Source organism: Peromyscus maniculatus, chromosome 7 (assembly GCF_049852395.1).
Source record: "Peromyscus maniculatus bairdii isolate BWxNUB_F1_BW_parent chromosome 7, HU_Pman_BW_mat_3.1, whole genome shotgun sequence".
Classification (NCBI taxonomy): Eukaryota; Metazoa; Chordata; class Mammalia; order Rodentia; family Cricetidae; genus Peromyscus; species Peromyscus maniculatus.
The window spans coordinates 41489548-41513611 of NC_134858.1; the positions used below are offsets into that span (position 1 = coordinate 41489548).

The following is a 24064-nucleotide window of genomic DNA, read 5'->3' on the forward strand; positions in this document are numbered from 1 at the left end:
GCCCTTGCATGAGTAGCCATTTTAAAATCTGGATGGGAGATGTCACGCTTTAAAAATTCAGACTTGTAAAAGGTAAAATAATAATAATAATAATAATAATAATAATAATAATAATAATAATAATAATAATAATAATAAAATGCTTAGTGTGGTGGCACACTCTTGTAAATCCCAGCCATGAGTTCCTGGCTAGCCAGAGCTACATTGCAAGAGGCTGTCTTGCAACAAAGCACAGTCTTCTGGAACTAAATCAGAATCACCAAATGACAACAGGCTTTTATTTGTTCGGGGCTTGCTATGGCAATGAGGTCAGCAAGCATCCACTGGCCTTTGGTAACGACTTGAGCCCTCAAAGGGAAAAAAAAAAAGTTAAGCGCTCCTGTAAAAGAAAAAATTGGGGTGGGAGGGAAGAAAGGCTTCAGGCTTATTCTGATTGGATGTTGTTGGCAAGAAATCAGGCTAGAAGCAGGGAATCATTGGTTTAGAGAACATATTTGGCTCTCTCTGATTGGTCTCAAGTTGGAAGCCGCGCCAAAAGAAAAAAAAAAAAGGGAAAAAAAAAGAAAGAAAGAAAAATGGGAGCTGCCAGTTCGTGACTAAGTGTTGACTGTCCGGGGCCCGTTAATGTCGGTGTTCGGGGCTGGAGTCTAATGTCACATATGGTTTGGCCATTGTCAGTATTTCCAGCCTACCAGCTGCGTGAGACTCAGGATTTTGCTTTCCCTTTTGGCCCAGCTCAATTTTACCTCTAAATGTTTGTTTTACTTGGAACAAGACGGCTTGTTTTCCTGTGAAGACCTTGGGATCTGAAAACCGTAGAAACACATGCACAAGCATCTCTGCAGGTGAGGGTCGGACAGGAGAAGCTACCGGTTTCAAACCATTTCTAGAAGGGAGTCCTCGCTCGCGGAGGCGGGCCGCCCTTCCTTCTAGAAGAGTGTCACTGCGGGCAGGAACAAAGGGGTCACCTCGCCCGCACTCTGGGCTGAAGTAGCCCACGACCGAGGGCGCGCTCCCGGCTCCCGCTCTTCCCGGGAGCGGGCTCGGGGCCGGTGCCCCTTCCTGCAGCGTCCCCAGGAGCGTGGGCCCCGCCGGCCCCACTTCCGCGCGTCCCTGGGCGGAGGGTGCGCCCTGGCCTCGCAGCAGCCAGCCTCCCGGCCATCTCAGGTCAGCTCCCCGGCCCCGAGCCCGCCGCAGGCCGCCCTCGGAGCGCGTCCTTGGTCGGGAGTCAGCGGACCTCCCTCCGGCCCCGACCCGCGAGCCAAGCTTGGGAGGGACGGAGACAAGGACGACGGGGCCCGGCCACCATTCACTCCCCGACTGTGTCTCCTCCGCTCTGCAGGCAAGGCCTCCCCGTCCGTCCGTCCGTCCCTCCCTCCCGGGAGGCAGCCCCGTGGGTCCCTGAGCTCGGCCCCGACAGAGAAGGGGTCTCTGCCGACCCTCGTCCGCCGCACCGAGGGAGCCGTGACGCCGCCGCGGTGGTGGCGGTGGCGGTGGCGGCGGCTGCAGCGGCCGAGCTCTCGCCATCTTGTAGGGAGGAGGAGGAGCCGCGGCCGCCGCCATGCGGAGAGGCTGGGAAGGAAGGAGGGAGGGAGGGAGGCGACGGCGACGGCGGCGGCGAGCGAGGGAGGGGGCAGAGGAGCCGAGGCAGCTCAGCCCCGCGGCGACTTCGGGGGCGCCGACACACGGGGCCGCGGCCGAGGTAGCGCGGGGTGGCGGCGGCGGCGGCGGCGCGGGCGGCGGGCGGCGGGCGGCGCGGCGAGGGGCGGGGCGGGGCGGCGGGCGGCGCGGCGAGGGGCCGGGTGGGGGCGGGCGGAGGTTTCCGAGGAGGAAGGAGCCGCCGCCATTTTGGGAGCTTCGAGTCAACAATAAAGGACCGAGGGTGCGGAGCGGGAGTGGCCTCGGTGGTAGGCGTCGGGCCCGAGCCGCGGGGCGTGGGGGTGAGGCGGTGTGGTCGGGGTCGGCAGGGCCATGAAGGTGGCGGGGGGCCCCCTCGGGCGGGCGGCGGGGTACGCTTGGGGCGGAGGCCCGAGGCCCAGGCCCGGCCCGGGGAGGACGGGCGGGCGGGCGGGCGGGCGGCCGCTGAGTGGAGCGGGGGAGGCGGAGAGGAGCGGAGCGGTGGGAATGTGTGCGGCCCGGTCCGGAGGAGGAGCGGCCGAGGGCCCGGGGCAAGCCGTGTGGCCACGGGAGAGGGGATGGAGCGGCGGCCGGGACCCGGCTGCCCTGTGGGGGGCGGCAGGGCCGTGCTGTCCAGACGGAGAGGCCCCGCAGCTCCTCGACTGCAAGTAGGCCTTGCAGGTCGGTGGGAACCGGGGGCTGTAGGGAGACTTAGAGCAAAGGAGAGGCTTTTTTTTTTCCACTTCGGGGGTTCTCTTCCGGGCTCTCTGAGGGGAGTCCCTATTGTTTCCGACCCGCGGAGCTGGTTCCGGCTCTTGTGGCGCAGATTGGATTGCAGGGCACCGGACCCTTTTGCGTTTTGATGGGAGAGAACTGGATTTGGAGAGTGGGGTTGGGGGAGGGGGCGAGGAATTAGTGCCCTACGGTTACCGGACTCCAATCCTTGGCCTGGCTCTTCCCTTTCCCGTAGCCCCCCTTTCCTTCAGAATAACCCTAACTTCCTGCTGAGGCTTAGAGAAATTGCGCTGCATTTGCAAACAAAAGCCCTTGTTGGAGCAGATGATACTGTCTTGGGTGTGAAACTGTCAATTGCTAACCACGGTCTGGGAAGTGCTGTAATTAACTCCGCCAGGGGCTCCTCCCAACTAAGTCTACGTGCCTTCGTGGATTTTTTTTTTTAATGTGGGAATATAACTTGCAAATCTAAATTGGGAAGGGTAGGAAGAATATTTTCTCCCCTGAGATATAAAGGTGCGTGCAGGTGTCAGTTTAAGAAGGGAGCCGTCTCACTTTGGATTTAAGGCAATAGGAGGTCTTACTGTGCATGATTGACAGTAGTGATGGTGTCCTTTAGTATTCAGAGATTGCCCCCTTCATCCTCTTAGCACTTTGCAAACAGGTAAGCCTTCCAGTTGGACGTACCTGATACTGTTGATCATAATATGAACCTGTCAATACAGAAAATACCTGTTAACAGAACAAACAACTTCATGAGATAAGCCACATTTGTGAGCAAGTTGATGTATAAAGTTTTTTGTTTCGTTTTAGCAGCCAGTATTTGCTAACAAAACTTGAGATATCTTTTGACTTTATAATTTTGGATGTGGGATACATTGGTGGTGTATGGCAAAAAAATCACCAGCACCGATTAAGCTAGTGTTTGGGGAGAGGGTAAAATGTAAGGGAGTTACTAGATAAAACCAAAGAAGTTGGGCTTGTGTTCTGGGCCTTGGCAATTTTTTATTTACTAAATCTTGAGAATTCCATTTGGGGAACAGTTTAAAATAGAGGAGGTTGACCAACTCTTTCTTAAAATAACTGTTAATTAGACTTAGTACTCTGGATATTTGGGAGAATTTTATTAAAGTTACAATTTTGTTTAACCCCCTGGGGTTGCCCCCTTAACTACAGGAAATTTCTTTTTTTTTTTAACAATGTTATTTTAAATTAGGATATACTTTCTGAAAAATGTTGTTGAAAGGCAACACTAACAGTTTTTAGTTTGAGGGTTTTTGGTTGGTTGGTTGGTTGGTTTTTTGTTTTGTTTTGTTTTGTTTTTGTTTTTTGTAGTTAGAGGGAGTCTTAGATTTTCAAGCAAAAGATTTTTGACATGTAGATTGCTCCATACAGATCTTTTGACTGCTTTATTTATTTTGATAAGGACAAAAGTTTATTAAAAAAGACAACTTCTGTAGTTGAAACTGATAAATCTTTTTGTATTGTTTGAAACAGTTTTCTCATTTAAGATCTTGGTTGCTGTCAGAAATTAAATGTTAGTGAATTGTCTTGCCTTGTTCAAATTTACATTAAGTAAATTGAGTTTCAAGTCTTAATATAATTAAATGCAATGATTTTTGGAGGTGGTAAGACTTGGAGAGAATTCATCAAAGGAGATTGAAGACCAGATTGTTATTTGACAGTGAATTTGAATTTTATCCTTAGTATCTTTCTGCCTCATTTTCTATAGGTTGCTTTGATCTCAAAATTTTAAATGTGTGAGGTTGGAATCCTTGTAGACTGAGTTTTTAAGGCAGTTTCTCACTCTGTCTTTCCTATCTCAACTAGTGATTTGGCCTGCATGTGGCTGTTAGGAGTTCTTTAAAAGGGGACAGCTTTTCACCCTGACTTTGCTGTTTGCTAATTTAATTTTTTTCTCTTTGTTTCAGATTAAAGTGAGTGAATTCAGATATAATTCAAGCTTGTTAGAGGGCTTAAAAAAAAGTTGATCCGGTGCATGAGAGCAAGTTAACTCCTGCTGCTTACTGTTCAGAGACTCACAGGTGCTTGCCTGAAATTGCAATAAAGGACTCATATATTGAGCAAGACTTATTTATCTCTTCATTTTGGAGAGCCTCATAAACTGTTATTACAGTTTCTCTACTGACTTTGAAAAGTTTTGAAGTTTGGAAGAGACACCTTTGCAGTTAACACAGCATGAGCACAGCCAGAACAGAGAACCCTGTTATAATGGGTCTGTCCAGTCAGAATGGTCAGCTGAGGGGCCCTGTGAAGCCCAGTGGTGGCCCTGGAGGAGGGGGCACACCGACACAGCAACAGATGAACCAGTTGAAAAACACCAACACAATCAACAATGGCACCCAGCAGCAAGCACAGAGTATGACCGCCACTATCAAGTAAGTGTTAGAAGCAGAGCTTGGAGACCTACAGTTCTGTGTATTTTTGTTGTTGACTGCCTCGTGCCTTAAATTAACCCTTTTGATTGCAGGTGGAGGGCGGATGACTTTGTTATGGCCAATAGGTATTTGTAATGGAATAATGTATTTCTGCCATAATTAACTGAGCAAGTGATAAACATAGGCATCTATAAATTACTCTGTTTAGAAATAAATGTGCTGTTTGTTTAAATGTGAATAAAATGATTCCATTCTGGTGTTTAGAGACAGGCTTACTCTGTAGCGCAGGCTGACCTGGAAGTTGTGGCGGTCTTCCTGTGTCAGTCTCCCAAGTACTAGGGTTACAGGTGTGAGCCACCACCACACCTGACTCTTTTCCCTCCCTTTTTGGCTTCTAATGTTACACTATAACTTGCCCTACTTTATACAACAGTTAGAGGCTATTTGAAAATTTGAAAAATAAAATTTGTTTAAAGTAGCAATTTTTTTTTGTTTTGAAATTGTATGTGCATGGGCATTTTGCTGCATGCATGTCTCTACTAAAACTGGAGTTGCAGGTGGTGGGGAGCCTCCTGGTGGGTGCTGGAATTGAACCTAGGCCAGCGCTCTTAACCAGCCTCCTGGAAAAGCAAATTTAAAGATTCAGACTTTTGAGGGTTTGTTTGTTTGTTGTTTTTTTTGAGACAAGGTTTCTCTGTGTAGCTTTGGAGCCTGTCCTGGAACTCACTCTGTAGCCCAGGCTGGCCTCGAACTCACAGAGATCTGCTTGGCTCTGCCTCCCGAGTGCTGGAATTAAAGGTATGCGCCACCATCACCCAGCCGCACTTACTTTTTAAAGACCAGAGTCTCACGGGGGTGGGGGAAGCACATACCTTTAATTGTAGCACTCGGGAAGCAGAGGCAGGCGGATCTCTGTGAGTTCGAGGCCAGCCTGGTCTACAGAGCAAGTTCCAGGACAGCAAGAGCTATACAGAGAAACCCTTTATTTGGGGGGGAGGGGTGCTGTCATTCTAAAGATTGATTTATAAGGAATTAGCATTTAAAACTTCACCCCAATGGAAGTTGGGCTTCTGTTAAAAATACAGACCTACGTAAAATGGTTTAACATTTACAAATCTTCATATAGTGAGTGATACTTGGTTTATTGACTTGTGTTTTTTGTTTGTTTGTTTGTTTGTTTTGTTTTTGAGATGGGGTCTCTGTGGCCCTGCCCTGATTGAATGCTGGCATTATAGGTGTGTGTCACTAGACTGAATTTGAACTGTATTATGGATCTTTCTGGGAAAAGTAGTCTGCCCTAGCCCTGGCTACTAGAATGTATAACTTATTGCTGTGTGGTTTATTGTTGGTCTCTAAGAATTCCCACTGTTTTGTTGTTTTGATACAGGACCACACTACGTAACCTTTAACCTGGAACTCAGAGATCTGCCTGCCTTTGCCTCCCGAGTGCTGGGATTAGTGGCACAGTGGGATTAGTTTTAACTAGTATAGAAATGAGAATATTTTATAAATGAAGTTTATTTTAACAAAAATAGGAAAATTGAGGCTCCTTTCGGTTCCTAAGGGCAGATATGTACTTCATTATGAAAGTATTGTTCACTTAGTTTTTGATTTGAGATAACAGTTTTTCTTCTGGCATTTTCTGAGTGTATTATCTCTTGAAGGATTCTGATTTCGTCAGCTGTTTCAGACTCTTCAGTACTTACCTGTGTCATCTATTTCCTCATTTTGCTTTCCTACTCTTAAGATGTATCTGAGTGTAATTTGTGGGCCAGTTTTGTGTTATATCTTACATATATTGTTGAGTTTGACTATGGCAAGCTATTTTACTAGGTTGTTATCTGGTGTTTTTGCTTAGAAAGTTCATTAGTGTCTACAGAAGCAGAGGATCATGAGTTCAAGGCCAATGTGGGCTATATAGCAGGCTTTTATTTAAATTAAAAGAAAGGTACCTGTGTTATACTGTTTGCTCTTTATGCAGGCTCTAGCATTAGATAAACCAAGCTAAGTTCTTATTGTGTTAATCCTGGCTGTTTTACATAAATTACCTAATTTGCTTTTTTTGAGATAGCACTTGATGTAGCCCAGACTGGCCTCCAAGTAACTATGTAGCCAGGGGTAACCTTGAACTCCTAAACCCCCTACTTCCACCTCCCAAGTGCTGGAATCACCTGGTGTGTGTCATCATTTCATCATTATATAAATTACTGATAAAATTATTAGTTTGTGAGAGAATAGAGGGTTGGGAAGTAATTGGTGACACATCACAAAAGGATAAGGATAGAATCAAGACATCATCTGTTAGAAATGTCAGGACTTTGTGCTTTTGCATTTTGAGTCAAGGTCTTCCTTCCTGTTGTTCAGACTAGCCTGGAACTTCCAGGCTCAGGTGGTCTCTCTGCCTCATTCTCCTGGATGGCTGGGACTACAGATACTCTTGGTTTTAACGAGAATCAGCTAGTTAGCAGAAGTTACAGGCTTGGATGATGGAGGGTACTGTGCTGAATAAGTAAGGTACTTACTGTTGAAAAGCAGCACCTGTTGATTTTAAGTTCTGGTACTAGGTTGCCCACTGGGAACTCCCTGGCTTTTCCAAGGACCTGGGTTCAATTTCTTAGCATTAAATAAAGAAGGAAAAAGAAAAGGTTATAGTTACTAAGTTCTGCCGAACTGTTACCATACAAGAACTTGAAACATTATTGCCAAGGTGTGTCTCCCTGAACTGTTGTGGATTTGGCAGTTTTTCAAGAAAATCCAGAAACAGCCTTTTCATGAAATCTAGGTGTTAAATGTTTGTGGCTAATTATAATTTTTTAAAATACCAGTAGATCAAATAAAACATGTTTTGACAAACACTTACACTTCTAATCATAGGAGGATGAATGCTCTCAGCGCTTCTGTTTGTAAGTTCATCTCCCTTAGATGATTTCCCAAAGAGCATGTTCGTTAATGCTCTTGTTAATTAAGTACAGGAGTGTATTAAACTTACTGTGCTTTTTAGAGGGGTGGTACTATTTGAAATAAACATTTGCATTAAGGAGGAAGCTATGAATTGTGATAACTTTATGTTTACTATATTCTCTCTAGACCTGGTGATGACTGGAAAAAGACTTTAAAACTCCCTCCAAAGGATCTAAGAATCAAAACTTCGGTAAGTTGGGTTGTTGAGTTCAAAAATGGGAGAATGGGGCAGTTCCAAGTAAAGTGATTACGTGAGATGACACCGTGTGTTTAGTCCTTTTCTTGTATTTTTTCATTTTGAGATAGTGTCTTATATAGTCCAGGCTTACTGCAAACTCTGGGTTCTCCTGCCTCAGTCTCCTTAGTGCCGAGAGTCTAGTTAGGCATGTCCCAACAGGCTAGCAAATAGATATTTGAGCATCTTCAGGCTTTTCAAAATAGGATTTTACTATGTGGCAGAGGCTGTATAAATTTAATCTTAAAGCAGTTTGAAATGGTTGAAACTATAGTTAATAGGTAGATTGATTAAAAAAAAAATCCTACCAGTCTTTGGGATTATGTAATAATAAGGTGTTTCATATATTAAAAGTAATGTGTATATGTATAATGTAAAAGTAATGTGTGCATATTCATATCTCCTTTTTTGTTTGGTTTGGTTTTTGTTTTTTTGAGACAGGGTTTATCTGTGTAGCCCTGGCTTTCCTGGAGCTTGCTCTGTGGACCAGGCTGGCCTCAAACTCAGATCCACCTGCCTCTGCATCCTGAGTGCTGGGATTAAAGCTGGGCACTACCCCTCCCCCCACCTTCCAACTGCATATCTTAGCCTAATTTTGTAATTTTTTCCCTCAGCCTCTCAGATATTCAGACTAGGTATTGTATCCACTGTATATGAATGTGTAAGAACAGGCATTCAGAGTTCTTCTATCCCAATATTCTCAACCAAGGGTGATTTTTTTTTTTTTTTTTTTTTTTTTTTTTTTTTTTTTTTTTTTTTTTTGTGACCAAGGGAACATTTAACAATAACTAAGAGGTATTTTGTTGTTGTTGTTGTCACCTCTGGATCGATATAGAAATAGCCTCAAAACAATTACTGGCCACAAATATCAAAGCTATTTGCTTCAGAAACCCAGACATAGCCAAAGATACTGTTAGCTAGTGAGTAGGAGAACTCGGGTTTGAATTCATATCTTGTCATTAACTGAATGTTATTTATGTAGAAATATTCTGCCTTAGTCAGTGGTCATACGTGGCTTTTCCCAAAGCTCCATGTTTAAGTGGTGTGTATTTGTTGAGTTATTCTCCAGGGAAAGCTGAAATAGAAATTAAAGCAATAGTAATATGTATTTGTAAGATGAAGTAGATAAAAGGTTCGGGTCCATCAGGCACTTTTTTTTTTTTTTAAAGCATGCTAACTATGAAAGAACCAGGATTGTATTTTATTTTATTGGTTTGTTTGATTAGGATGTGACCTCCACAAAAGGAAATGAGTTTGAAGATTACTGTTTAAAACGGGAGTTGCTAATGGGAATTTTTGAAATGGGCTGGGAAAAGCCCTCTCCTATTCAGGTATGTTTACCTTTTTTGTTACATGAAAGTTATGTATCATGCGTTATATACTTCAACAAACACTTTTAAAAATACTGATTTTATAACTGGGTGGTAGTGCACGCCTTTAATCCCAGAACTTGGGAGGCAGATAGATCTCTGTGAGTTCAAGGCCAACATGGTCTAGAGTGAGTTCCAAGACAGACAGGACTACAGAGACCCTGTCTTGATAAACAAACAAAAGTTATACATATGGGTGTTTTGTCTGCATATATGTCTAGTACCTGCAGAAGCAAGAAGGGGGCCTCAGAACTAGAACTGGAGTTAAAGATGCCTGGAAGCATAACCAATACTCTTAACTATTGAACCATCTCTCTGGCCCCTACTTGATTTTTTTTTTTTTTTTTTACCTGTGGGAATAGTGTGATTGTGTGATTGTGTGTGTGTGTGTGTGTGTGTGTGTGTGTGTGTGTGTGTGTGTGTGTGTACATGTACAGTATTTTTCTGAACTTTTTTAGTGTTTTTTTAGGCAGGGTTTCATCTAGTCCATACTAGTCTTAAATTGGAAGTGTAGCCGAAGCTGGCCTTTGAGCTCTTGTTTCTTGCCTCAGCCTCCCAAGTCTAGGATTACAGGCAAACATCAGCACTCTCAGCCTTTTCTTGAACTTTATGTGTGTGTGTGTGTGTGTGTGTGTGTGTGTGTGTGTGTGTGTGTGTGTGTGTGTAGAGAGAGAGAGAGAGTTAGTTACAGACAGTTGGACAGTTGTGAGCTGCCATGTGGGTGCTGGGAATTGAACCCAAGTCCTCTGGAAGAGCAGCCAGTGCTCTTAACTGTTGAGCCATCTCTCCAGCCCCTTTCTTGAGCTTGTACAGGTTAAATTATAGAATCACTTCCCTTTACTTGTGAGTCTCTTGGCATATATTTCCTAAGAATAGGGATGATGTGTGTGTGTGTGTGAGAGAGAGAGAGCGAGCTTTTTTTGTTATTGTTTGGTGAGTTTAAATTTACTTTTTTTTTTCTCGAGACAAGGTTTCTCTGTGTAATAGCCTTGGCTGTCCTAGAACTCTCTCTGTAGACCAGGCTGGGATCAAAGGCATGGGCCACCATGCTCAGCCTATTTAATTTTATTTTATGTGTATGAGTGTTTTGGTTGCATGTATATCTGTATACCATGTGCATGCAGTGCTATGCAGTGCCTGAGGAGACCAGGCAAGGGTGTTGGATCCCCTGGAACTAGAGTTAAAAGTGATTGTGAACTGCCTTGTAGATTCTGGGAATCAAACCTGGGCTCTTCTGGAATAGCAGCCAGTGGTTTTAACACCTGAGCTGTCTGTTCAGCCCCTAGCTTTTGATTTAACATTGTGTGTATGTCTTTAAGAGCGTGTGCACAGATGTGTGGAGGTCAGAGGACAACTTACAGCAGTCAGGGTCTCTTTTTCTAAGTAGGTACTGGGGATCATATTCAGGTTGTTGCACTTAGCATTAAGTACATTTATCTACTGGCCCTGTTGTTTTTTAGACAGGGTCTCATGTATCCCAGGCTGACCTCAAACTCTGTGTAGCCAAGAGTAACCTTAAACTTCTAATCCTTCTATACAAGAAAGTTAGGGTTATAGGCTTGTAAAATTTTATATTGTATTTATATAGTTCTGGGAATCGAAGTCAGGGTTTTGTGCGTGCTTGGGGAGCACTCTACCAATTGAGCTATATCTCCAGTCTCTTCGATTTATTTTTTTAAACAGACATCTCTGATGGGTCCCTGTGATTAGGCTCAAGTCATACTTTCTCAACAAAAATACTGCAAAACTCCTGTTACAGGTTTCTCAGGGTATCAAATTTGAAGGTGCATATAGCCTGATGGGTGGTGTCATTAATTTGGATTAGTTTGTCCAGGTGTTGTCTGATTTTTTTTAATCCATAATGAATGATGGCAACTACTTTTTGCCCCCTCCTAGTCAACATTCTAGAGAATATTTAAAGACAAAACAAATTATCATTGTCTTTATCAAACTTTCTTGATTATTGTATTTTCCTAATTACCATCCTTACTCGTGATCTCATCAGTCTGGGTTGTACTGAGTTTCTTGTAGTAAGTTTCATCTCAAGCAATCCTTCCACATTTGGCCCATATAAAGAAGAACTTGCCCTTATATGTGCCTTTAAAAGAGTATTTGGGGTTTGTGATGTTAGGAGTTGAACTCAGGACCTTGGTCACGCTAGCCAGGCACTCTACCACTGAGATCTACTACCAGCCTTTCTCCTTCCTGCTTCATGTATATTTGTGTGGACTCACGATTTTCTTTAAAAGCATGTTTTTGTGTCTCAGTTGTTACAAATTTCACTCCTTCAGGGTGATTCATACATGTATTTGTGATAAACTCTTCATTTTTATTGAACGGTTCCTTTTGGTGTAACATGATAATTAGAATTATTTATCTTATGCTTATTATGCTCTGACCTTGGAATCTATGAAGTACTTTTTTAGTTTTTCGAGACAGGGTTTCTGTGTGTAGCCCTGGCTGTTCTGGAACTCTACTGTAAGACCAGGCTGGCCTTGAATTCAGAGATCCACTTGCCTCTGCCTCCAAAGAGCTAAGATTAAAGGTCTGTGCCATCACAGCTGGCTGAGAACAGATAATTTTAATATTACACAGTGGGTACCTTTTTAATTGGAGTTGTTTGCATTTTCATATTATATATCAAGGAAGATAGGACAGCCTAGAAATGATCTTCTAAGATAGTGGTTTTTAACCTATGGGTGATGCCCCTTTTGCAGGGGGGGGGGGGGTCCTCAAATAACCGTTTCACAGAGTTGTCTAAGACCATCAGAAAACAGTCATATTGGGCTGAAAGATCAGAGAAGCAGAGCAGCAGCCACTAGAGACTTCTTATCTCTGAGTCATCTGACCCAATTGGGGGAGGAGGGGATCCTGTCTCCACCTCCTGAGATTAAAGGCATGAGCCTCCCAAGTGCTAGGATCAAAGATGTGAGCCCCCCCAAGTGCTGGGATCAAAGGCATGAGCCACCACTGCCTGCCTCTATAGTTAACTAGTGGCTAGCTCTATCTTCTGATCTCCAGGTAAGTTTTATTTTTCAGAATACAAACAAAATACCACCCAACAGGATGTGGCTTCTTTGTGGTTTGAGACAGGGTCTCCCTGTGTATTCCTGGCTGTCCTTGTTATGTAGACTAGACTAGCCTTGAACTTAGAGATCCAGCTGCCTCTGCCTTCTGGGTTCTGGGATTAAAACTGTAGACCAGCACACCTGATGCGAGCACCTGCCGGCGTGTGTGCCTGCATGTGTGAGATATTAATTTATTATTAGACAGAAAGGGACCTTGTTTACTTCTGACTTTGAACTCCCTATGCAGCCAAGAATGACTGTAAACTTTACACCCAATTTATGCAGTACCAAGGATCAAACCTAGCATCTATGGAAAGTATAAAATAGTGATTCTTAGAATCATTCAGAATTAAGAAAGCAATATGAGAATTGTAGATCCAAAAAGAAATTTCCTGGTCACCTAATGCAGGAGTCCAGTCATACAATGAATGGGCTGCCTTCTACTGTTCATTTTTCTTTATACAGAATCTTGCTGTATAGATAAGCTAACTTGTAACTGAAGACCCTCCTGCCTGCCCAAGTGCTAGAATTGAAGGCATGGACCATTGGGCCTCATTCCTACCTACCCATAGTCATTCCTTACTCCTTTTCTTATTTCGGCTTTTCAAGACAGGTTTTTTTGTTTTTGTTTTTGTTTGTGTGTGTGTGTGTGTGTGTGTGTGTCTGTGTGTCTGTGTGTCTGTGTGTAGTCCTGGCTATACTAGAACTCATTCTGTAGACTTAGGCTGGCCTCAAACAGATCTGCCTGCTTCCTGCTGGAATTAAAGGTGTGTAACACTGTGCTCAGCTGTTATCCCATTTTCTCATTTTCCTTTCTTAAAATGATCATCTTTTTCTAGTATTTAAGACTGCAGTTGTTTCATTTTTCAAAGTTGGTTTGTTTTTTAATTTTATGTATATAAGTGCACACTGTGTGTATGCACCTGGTGCTGTGCTGGCTAAGGCTAGAAGATGGCTCTGGATCCCCTGGAACTGGAGTTAGAGCCAGCTAATTGTGAGCTGCCCTGTGGTTGCTGGGAATTAAACCTGGTTTCTCTAAAAGAACTCTTAACCACTGAGCTATCTCTCCAGCCCCAAAAGTATAGTTTTAAAGGACTTTTTTTGTTTGTTTGTTTGTTTTGATTTATTTATTTTATGTGTATGACTGCTTTGCCTGCGGCTGGGTATGTACACCATGTTCAGGCCTGGTCCCAGAGGTTGGAAGACAGTGTTAGATTCCTTGAAACTGGAGTTGGCGATTCTATGGATTCTGAGAACCCAACCTGGGTCCCCTGCAGGAACAGCAAGTGTTCTTAACCACTAAACCATTTAATGGATATCTTCCCCCAAAATATTAAAGCCTTTTAGACTAGATGTTTAAGCTGTGTATATTTGAATTGTGGGTTGGTTTCCACCCCCACCCCCCACCCCGTTACTGGTTTTTTCTTATTGCTGTTCTGTGTGTGTTTGAAGACAGGGCCTTCCTCTGTAGCCCGTGCTGGCCTAGAATGCCCTGTATAACCCAGGTTGTCCTTGAAATTGTAGCAATCCTCTTGGCTTATCCTCCCAAGTACTGGGATTCCAGGTATGAGTTATCAGTTCTCAGATAAACTTTCTGTTGTGTGTGTATGCACAGGCCAGAGGGCAGACTTGGGTGTTACTCATCACTTACCATCTACCCCTTTTGTATTGATGTTTGAGACAGGTTTTCTTTCTCTAGTGTTAGAGAGTCACCAAATAGGCCAGACTGGTTATTGGTGAACTCCAGGGGTCTGTCTGTCCTGCCTCCTTAGGGTTTACAAGACCTTGCTGTCACACCTGACTTCTTGTTGTTGTTGTGTTGGTTTTGTTTTTTACTTTTTCGGGACTGGGTTTCTCTACATAGCTTTGGCTGTCCTGGAACTCAATCTGTAGACCAGGCTGACCTCAAACTCAGAGCTCCATCTGCCTCTGCCTCCTGAGTGTTGAGATTAAAGGTGTGCACTACAGCTGCCTAGCCTCCTGAACCATTTTTGAGAGATGGAATTTAGTTAGGAATTGGCTGTAAGATTGTTGGAGAATGAGGCATATGAAATTATCTTCTCTAGATGTAGCCACCTGTGATGGGTGCTCACTCTGAGCCCTGTGTCCAGAGAGTGATTTTATTTTAAAGGTAGAGCACACTCCTTGGGAGGGCCTGGGAATCTGCTCTAGCTAGCTCTGCACTGCACTCACTTTGAGATTCTGAGTGAGTGTGTGTGTGTGTGTGTGTGTGTGTGTGTGTGTGTGTGTGTGTGCGCGTGCGTGCGTGCGTGCGTGCGTGCGTGTGTGTGTGTGTGTGAGAGAGAGAGAGAAGAGAGGAGATGCGATATGTAGAGATCAGAGAACAATTTTGGGTGTCGGTCCTTGTCTTTTACTTTAAGGCAGAGGGTCTCCTGTGTCCTTCCCCCTCCCCCTAATTGCTGTATATGCCAGGCTAGCTGGACCTTGAGGACTCTCTGTCTCCACCTCTCATCTCACCATAGAGTTAAGGGATTACAAATAGGGACTATCATTCCTGGCCTGGCTTTTATGTGGGCTTGGGGAATTCAAACTCAGGTCCTTGTGCTTGGTCATGCTAGTTAAACACTATTACTAAACTAATATTCACACCCTCAATTTATTGGACAAGGCAAAGAAATGATTGAGGGGGAAATGGAAACTTCTTACTGTTAGCATCAGAAGTCCATACTAGGTCAAGAAAGTTGGATTATTTTGTCAACTAGGTCTAACAAGGCTGAATAGCTTATACAACATGATTGCAGCCTTCTGACTCCTTTAGTGAGTTGTTACTTGAGCTAATCCTGGGTTAAAATAAGAGCTAAAGAATCAAATTCTCTGTCTTCAAGTCTAGCGTTTCTTTATCGTTGTCACTACAAGAAGTTTGGATATGTTTCTCTTTTTGGTTTTGGTTTTGTTTCTGTTTTTTTTCGAGACAAGGTTTCTCTGTGTAGCTTTGGAGCCTGTCCTAGAACTTGCTCTGTAGACCAGGCTGGCCTGGAACTCAGAGAGATCCTCCTGCCTCTGCCTCATGAGTGCTGGGACTAATACCTAGCTGAAGTTAAGATTCTTAACCAGGATTTGAGAGGAAGCATTTACTCCGAATGCAGATAGATGGGCATTTTGAACTTTTGTGGATGCTACTCTAGTCTGAAGCATCTCTTAATATTAGAGAATTGGGAATTGTGCTATTCTTCAGTTGTAGCAATAGAACACTAACAGGTTCTAACTCAGGGAAAAAGACATTTGTTGAAGGAATATCAGGAACTCAAGATTAAGGAGAAGATAAACTCATAAAACTTCATTTGTTTATTTATATTTTATGTGCATTGGTGTTTTGCCACGGGTGTCTGGTCCCCTGGAACTGAAGTTACAGACAGTTGTGAACTGCCATATGGGTGCTTGGAATTGAGTCCTAGTCCTCTGGAAGAGCGAGCAGTCAGTGCTCTTAATCGCTGAGCTATTTCTCCAGCCCCAATTCATACCCTTTAAAGAACTTTGTAGCCAGGCATTGAGAAACCCTCAATACCAACTGTCTTAACTTTTTATTTGTGTTTTTGCAATGTGGGGAATGGGTTATATCCCCAACCTCAATCTTAATTTTTTTTTAATGCTGTGGAATCAAGTAGTGTGTGGGTAGCCTGTTAAAACCTGCAGCCTGTGGTAATAATGGCAGCTTCTGATACAACAGAAGATTAACAAAATAGACTCAAAGCAGGAAGAAGGCATTAAGACCAGAAGGCAATCCCAACTCGCAAGAGGATCAGAAGTTCACAGTCATCCACAGCTACATAAGGAGGCCAAATTCACAGCTTTTCTTGTTGACTACTGTGTATAGTAAGCAGACATTAATGCTGTCTGTGAAACTAAACAGAAAGCATTATCATCTGATGCCTGTGACTTGGATTGTAGGTAGAAAATGTATCATTAAGGACTAGGGATGTAGGGGGCTTGCCTAGCATGTCTGAAAAGCCTTGGGTTTATGAGCAGTGTCACATAAACCGGGTGGCCTGGCACTGTCAGCCAGGCCTAGTGGTACATGCTTGCAATCCTAACACTCAAGAGGATCAGAAGTTCATAGTTATCCACAGCTACATCAGGAGGCCAGCTGGGCTACATGTGATCCTGTCTCTAAAAGAAAGAAAAAAAATATGGTAGGGGGTGGAAGTCATGGCTATTTGTGACTTATTCTGTAATAATTTTAAAACCATAGAGCTATTCCTTTTGGTAATTGATATAGGCATATGTCAATGGTTGTGAATCTGTATTTTCCTGGCTTTTGTTTGTTTTTAGTTTTAAAAATTTGAAGTTCCATATTTCCTTCTAATACATACATATAAATATGTAGTTTAAATATATTTAACCATCTGTTGCAGTTTACTTCCAAACCAGAGAGGTGAATGGACTTTCCTTACTCTGTTTTATCACTTTGAACAGGACACTTGTCCCTGAACATTTTTTTTCCAGCATTTTGTTTTATTTTGTTGAGATAGTTAGTGTCTTAATAGCCCAGGGTACCTCAAGCTGATGGCAGTCCTCGTATCTCTGCTTCCTGAGTACTGGGATTAAAGTTTTGAACCACCATGAGTAACACTTTTTTTTAAGCTTTTAGGGTTTGCTAGAAATACTCCTGATAGTGGGCTGTAGAGGTGTGTACCCCTGTAAAGTCAGTAGCCTGGGTTTCATGATTTCATGATAGCCTGGGGTACATAGTAACATAACAACTGTCTTAAAGAAAAGCCTGTTGGCAGAGCGCAGTGATGAATGCTTTCCTGGTGTGCACCAGGCACTGGGTTTAGTGCCAAGTGAAGAAAAGCCACCCCCACCTAGAGTTTTAGCATGTAGTTCTGGCTGGCCTCCTGCTTCTGGCTCGGTGCTGGGATTAAAGATGTACACCACCTCCATGCCCACCTCCATGAATTCTGGTTCTTAGCCTTTATCAACAAGTATGAGTAGGAATTTTGTCTTTTTTTACGGTGGCATGGTATATTATGCTAAAGGATAGCTCATGTTTTTTTTTTTTTTTTTCTAATTTCATTTATTGTGAATGTGAGCATATGGCTGCCATGACACACATGTGGAGGTCAAAAGACAGCCTTTAGGAGTTGGCTCTTTCCATGTATGCTCAAAGTCAACAGGCAAGAACTTTGACCCACCCCAGCCAACCCTGTCTCACTGGACATTGTATTTCTTTTTAATCTTTCTTGTTGTTTTGTTTTTTGCTTGTTTGTTTTGACACAAGGTTTCTCTATGTAGCTTTGGAACCTGCCTGGAACTGGCTCTGTAGACCAGGCTGGCCTAGAACTCACAGAGATCCGCCTGCCCCTGCCTCCTGAGCACTGGTATTAAAGGCGTGTGCCACCACCACCTGGCTAATCTCATTATTTTTAATTTCTAAAATTTTTATTTGTGTGTTTGTGAGAGAGAGTATGTGTGCATACTTTCAATGGTACACATGGAAATCAGAGGACATGTTTGGGGTATGGGACTCAAGTCAGCAGAGTTACACATGCAAAAGATAAAAATTTGTTTTTAAGAAACAAACAGCTGGCAGTAGTGGTGCACACCTTTAATCCCAGCACTCGGGAGGCAGAGGCAGGTGGATCTCTGTGAGTTCGAGGCCAGCCTGGTCTACAGAGCAAGTTCCAGGAAAGGCGCAAAGCTACACAGAGAAACCCCGTCTCAAAAAACCAAAAAACAAACAAACAAACAAACAGAACTATTCAGTATTTGTGTTTTCAGAAATACTACACAAGTGATCTGTCATCATTTAAGATATGATTTAATTTTTATTTTAGTAATGATTAATGAAAACTTTCTGTGTTTTGAAAGAGGCTCTTCCCTTTCTTTGTGGAAGAGTTTGAAGAAAAGCTATCATTTAAAAATATTTCTCACTTTTCTGAATTACTCAGAAGAGCATAATTTACCATTTTTCTTCTTTCTATATCCTTGTGGATAGGGAGAGTTCGAATCAGGGTTTCTCTGTGTAGCCCTGGCTGTCTGGAACTCTCTGTAAACCAGGCTGGCCTTGAACTCAGAGATCTGCCTGCCTCTGCCTCTGGAGTGTTGGGATTAAAGGCGTGCACTGCCACCACCTGGCTTCCACTTTTCTCTGAAGCCTCTCTGTTCCCCTGTAGCTGACTTTTTAAATTCCATGGCCCTTTTCCTTCTTTCTCCCAGTAGTTGCTGAGATCCACGACTGGCCTACTCGGGGTTTGTGTTTAAACTTAACAAACTGTCCTTGAGCTTTACTTTAAAAAGTGGTCATATGTATGAATGTATTTATTTATTCTCTCTCTCCCTCCCCCCCTCTTCTCCCCCCCCCCCCCCCGCCCAGGCTGTGACTCAGTAGGGTGCTTGCTCAGCCTGCTTGGAGCCCTGGATTTGATCCTTAGCACCAAATAAACTGAGCGAGATGACTGACTCACTTACTGGGAAATGGAGATAAGGAGGATCGGAATTTTAGGGTCATTTTGTGCTACGTAGCAGGTTAAGAGGCCAGCCTTGGCTACAAGCGACCCTTTGTTCCCTCTCCTCCAAAAGCCATATATAGATGGTTATTCTCAATTTAGATAATATAAAATATATTTGGTATAATTAGCAAATTACTATATTTGGCCTTTTATTCAAAAACAATATTTTGAATTTGGAGCTCCAGAGCCATTGAGCAGGCTCAATTCTTTGACTTTCCTGCACATTTTGAGAATGTGGGGAAGGAGGGGGGGAGGGGGGGGCCAGAGCACAGCTTTCAGGTGTTGGGCTCTCCTTTCCTCATGGGATCCAGGGATGGGTCAGCAGGCTTGTACAGCAAGGGCTCTTCCTGTCTTTTCTGAGCCTGTTCAGCTATAAAATAAACTCTTAATTTACTCTAGGAACTGCCAGGGGTTGGGGTGGGGGGTGAGGCTAAAGGCTCTAAAACAAACTACAATTTTCTAAAACATTGTCTTTGAAATATTTCACTGAGTTTGGCAGCTCATGCCTGTAATCTTAGTACTCAAGATGCTGAGGCAAGAGGCTCCCCAAGAGTTTGAGAGCAGCCAGAGCTGCAGGCGGAGAGAATCCGTATGAAGAAACAAATCAGGGAACGCCGAGTGTTTCTCACGCTTTGACTTTTTTGAGATGAATAAGGGAAAAGAAGCTTTTGTAAGGAAAACAAGTTTCTTTTCTCCCAAATGTGAAGGGTTCTATGCCTAAATATGTCTAGCTCCCACTATTTCTTAGTAACCTTGTCTTTTCTAGTGTTTCATGACCAAAGCTGTTTGTCTCTGAAGTGCAATGATGTTGAGCCATTATATGAAGCTTGGGGATAAGAAATGAGTGTTTGCATAGTTAGTTGACTTGTAATGTCAGTTTTGAGGTTGGCAGAACATAGTTTTTGTTGTTGTTTTTTCTTTTGAGACTGGGTTTCTCTGTGTAACAGCTCTGGCTTTCCTGGAACTCACCTCTGTAGACCAGGCTGGCTTTGAACTCATAGAGATCTAACTGCCTCTATCTCCTGAGTGCTGGCATTAAAGGCGTCCACCGCCACCATTTTTTAAATTTAATTGCTAGATTATTACATAGATATTTGCCTTAAGAAAATTATAGAGGGTTTTTTTCCCCCTGGATTTTAAAAACCTTGGTTTTTATGGAGCTGGAGAGAGATGGTTAATAATTAAGAGCACTTGCTCTTGCAGTGGACCTCAGTTGGGTTCCCAGTACCTACCTCAGTGACTCATAACTGTCTGTAACTCCACCTCCAGGGACTTGGACACTCTGTTCTGCAGGGACACAGACACACACACACACAAAATTTAATTTTTTTTTTAACTTTACATGTACGCTAACCACCTTGTCTTACAATACTCTTGTCAAACTTAGAGCTCATTAAGTGACAAGTCTGTGAGCAGGTTGTTTGTAGGGAATCCGTAGCTGAACAGTGGGTTCTGTCTTAATTTGTGCCTATTTCCCTTTTAATTTCTATGTGTGTGCTTAGTTTTCAGTCACTTGGTTATCCTTCACTGTGTCCCAGATTATAAGTATTATTTTTGTTGTGGTTATTGAAAACATACATGACACAGTAAGCTCAAAAGTGAAAGTGAGGGGAGCAGTGGGGGCGCATCCTTCAATCCCAGTGCTGGGACGCAGAGGCAGGTGGATCTCTGTGAGTTCAGGGCCAGCCTGGTCTACAGAGCGAGATCCAGGACAGCCATGGCTGTAACATGGAGAAACCCTGTCTTGAAAAACCAAACAAGAAAATGAAGTTTCACTTAAGTGATGCATCTTCAGTTGAACATGATTCAGGACGAAGAAGTTGGGAAAGACCCTGGAGATTGATAAAATAAAAAATAAGTGCCTCCTAGGACCCAGGGATAAATGTTTTTAGGTTACTGCTATACTGCTATATTTCTATTTTGTGTAAGGAGAAGCTGTCTAATCTACAATTTTTTTCTTGCTTTGGGTTTTGTTTTTTGTTGTTTTGTTTGTTTGGGTTTTTTGTTTGTTTGGGTTTTTGGGCTGAGCACTGAACCAAAAACCTTGCAAATGACTAACCATGCATTCAGTCACTACATCTCCAGTCCAGTGTTCAGTTTTTTTCCTGGCTTTACTGGCCTGAAAATAGCATATGCTATATATTCTTTCCTTGGAGTTGTTGGTGCTATTTTTTCACACAGGCTCTTATATAAGTCAAACTGGTCTTCACTTCCTGCCCACTGGATTACAGGCGTGAGCTACTGTGTCTGGCTTTTTGTTTCAGGACTATTACAGCTCTTTGAGATTTCCTTTTCCTCTGTTACTTTCTTTGTATACACATACAGGCACTCTGGTTTTTTGTTTGATTTTTGAGACAGAATCTTTCTCTGCATAGAGAGATTATCTATGGCTGTCAGGACCAGGCTGGCCTTGAACTCTGATCTGCCTGCCTCTGCCTCTGGCATGAGAGGTGTGTACCACCAAGCCTATGTCGCTTGCCCTTTCTGTTACTCCGGGATTAAACTCAGAATATTTTCTGTGAACAGTTTTGGCAAATTTTTGGTTCATAATGGTGTTAATGATCACTTCTAATCCACTTGGGTCTTTGCCATTCATGCAAAATCTGAACAGGACACTTGAAAGCAGTATGGAGAAGGGTATTTATTCTTCAATGTAACTTAGAGAAGAATCTGGTTATGGATGGACTGCTTTTATTCACAAGTAATTTTTCTGTTGCCTTGTTTTAGGAGGAGAGCATTCCCATCGCTTTATCTGGTAGGGATATCTTAGCTAGAGCAAAAAATGGAACAGGCAAAAGCGGTGCCTACCTCATCCCCTTACTTGAGCGGCTGGACCTGAAGAAGGACACTATTCAAGGTTAGTTGGACAGAGTGTGTGAGAGAGAAACTGTTTGGTTACACTTGGAGCGTTGTAGGTTTTACTCTTGGTCCAAAGTTATGCAATCCAGACTTTATTCTGTTCTTACAGTATTTGGCTTAATTGTCTAAAAGTGATCCCAACTTTTAGAGGGGATTTCCCACTTTCAGGGTACTTTTATATGACACACAGTTGAGAATATCCCTGTGTGATAAGAAAAGTAAGTTTTATTGCCCTCTAGTTAAGAAAACTGAATTGTTGAGAGGTTAAATGAGTTGTTACTGCTTATGGCCTATGAAACTGAATTCCCTTGTGGGAGCTGTGTAAGCAGGGCTCCTAAGTGCTTCTGTTGTAAAGGCTTGAGCTTTGGGAGTTTTAAAAGCTTAGACGATGGAAAAGAAGCAAATTTCTATAGTTTTCTCTGGAGTCAGTTCCTATAATTAAGATTTCACCTCTAAAGCTTTCTCAAATTTTCCAACTTTAAGTTTATAATTATCTCACTTTACTTTCATATGATGTAAGTAGAATCTGAGCAGGAGGCATTTACTATAGTTTAGTGAATCTCTTCTGTCAAATGTAGTTTAAGACTCTTAGAAATATTGTCTTATGTTATGCCTGCGTGATTAGACTTAATACCCCAGTGAAACTATTTTTATAGCTTCTTAAGCTTCTAAAATGTGACATGTTCTCTCCTCCCCTTCCTCTGTTCTTGGACATTTTCTAGCTATGGTGATTGTTCCCACTAGAGAACTTGCTCTCCAGGTCAGTCAAATTTGCATCCAGGTCAGCAAGCATATGGGAGGTGCCAAAGTGATGGCGACCACAGGAGGAACCAATTTACGGGATGATATAATGAGGCTTGATGACACAGGTAGGGAATGGGTGATGGAGCAGCGCTCTGACCAATGTAGTCACAAGTGCCTCTTTTTGACTTATGTTTTAGACGCATTCTTAATTATGTGGGTGTAGGAGGTGGTTATGCACACATGTGTGCAGGTGCCCAGTGGGGAAGGCATTGAATTCCCTGGGGCCAGAGTTGCAGGCAGTTGTGTACCACCCGATGGAGGTGCTGGGAATTGAACTTGAATTCTTTGGAAGAGCAGTACGAACTCTTAACCATCTCTAGCCAGCCCCCAAGTGTTTTCTTTTAGAGAATAACTAAAAAATATTTTTAAGAATTAACAGTGGGGCCGAGTGGTGGTGGCACACGCCCTTAATCCCAGCTCTCAGGAGGCAGAACCAGGTGGATCTCTGTGAGTGGTCTACAGAGAGAGTTCTAGGACAACCAGGGCTACACAGAGAAACCCTGTCTCAAAAACCAAAAAAAATAAATAAATAAAAGTTAACAGTGGGACTAAGGGTGGGTGGCTCAGTTGGTAAAACACTTGCCTAGCATATACAAAGCCCTGGGTGTTCCTGTCCCCAGCACCAAATAAACTGGATTTGGTGGCATGTGCCTGTAATCCTAGCACTAGGGAAGTGAAAACAAGAGGATCAAAAGTCAAAAGTTGAAGGTCATCCTCGCCTACATAGTGAGTTCGAGGCCAGCCCAGAGCACATGATGCCCCGTCATAACAAAACAAGGAATCCAGGATCAGAAGTGCTGCAGTAGAAAATGAACAGTGAAAAAAACATTTCTTTGAAGAAAAATAAACAGATAACTAAAAGGATACTCACCTTTATTAGTATTTTCAGGTTTTGTTTTTGAGACAGTATCTCTATGTAGGCCTGACTGTCCTAGAACTTGCTATGTAGACCAGGCCGTTCTCAGACCTCAGACTCGCAAAGATCTGCCTGCCTTTTCCTCCTGAAAGCTGGGATTAAATATTTTTTAGTATTCTTTAATTTGGTTCAGAGTACTGAATTTATATTAAAATTGTTCTAATTTTCAAGGCTAAGAAGTATTAGTTATCAATAATGCACATTTGTGGAAAGTAGGCTTTGTTATAACATGAGTGTACAATATACATGGCAGAATATTTCAGATTATGGATTTCTATTTTCAAGTAACTGGGTAAATAGGCTACACACACACACAACGTTTTTGTGTGTGCATACATACACACATAGAAAGTTTTTTATTCTGGTGTGGTTTGTAATACTCAAAAAAAGGTAAATTTAAATATTTTGGAAGATTGGCTAAATACAGTGAGGTATAGCCTGAGTGTAGTTTCCCAGAGTAAGTAAAGAATGGCTGACGTGTATTCAGTTTTCATGAAAGGCTCTCCATGGTGTAATGCTGAGTATAGAAGAGTCAACAAAATAGCAAGAGCACATTTAAAATCAAGTATGGTCAGAATGTTAATATGTATTATTTATTATTTGGTTAACTTGGCAATATTTTTTAATTGT

The 24064-nt window shown here is 42.8% G+C and overlaps 1 protein-coding gene across 8 annotated transcripts in view; it reads left to right on the top strand.

Moving 5' to 3' along the window:
- The first annotated feature begins 704 nt into the window (after positions 1-704).
- The window catches only part of Ddx6 (DEAD-box helicase 6), a 35687-nt gene continuing 12327 nt past the window's right edge, over positions 705-24064 (top strand). Inside the window, exons 1-6 of one of the 8 annotated variants that reach the window (XM_015986872.3) lie at positions 705-845; positions 4284-4751; positions 7839-7902; positions 9174-9278; positions 21583-21712; positions 22437-22583. In XM_015986872.3, coding sequence (XP_015842358.1) covers positions 4552-4751; positions 7839-7902; positions 9174-9278; positions 21583-21712; positions 22437-22583 — 646 coding nt within the window. In that variant the 5' untranslated portion in view covers positions 705-845; positions 4284-4551. Of the gene's footprint in view, positions 846-1027; positions 1168-1203; positions 1343-1574; positions 1703-1768; positions 1978-4283; positions 4752-7838; positions 7903-9173; positions 9279-21582; positions 21713-22436; positions 22584-24064 lie in introns of those variants that run through there. The other 7 variants (XM_076576102.1, XM_076576099.1, XM_076576097.1 and 4 more) reach the window with 7 other exon arrangements.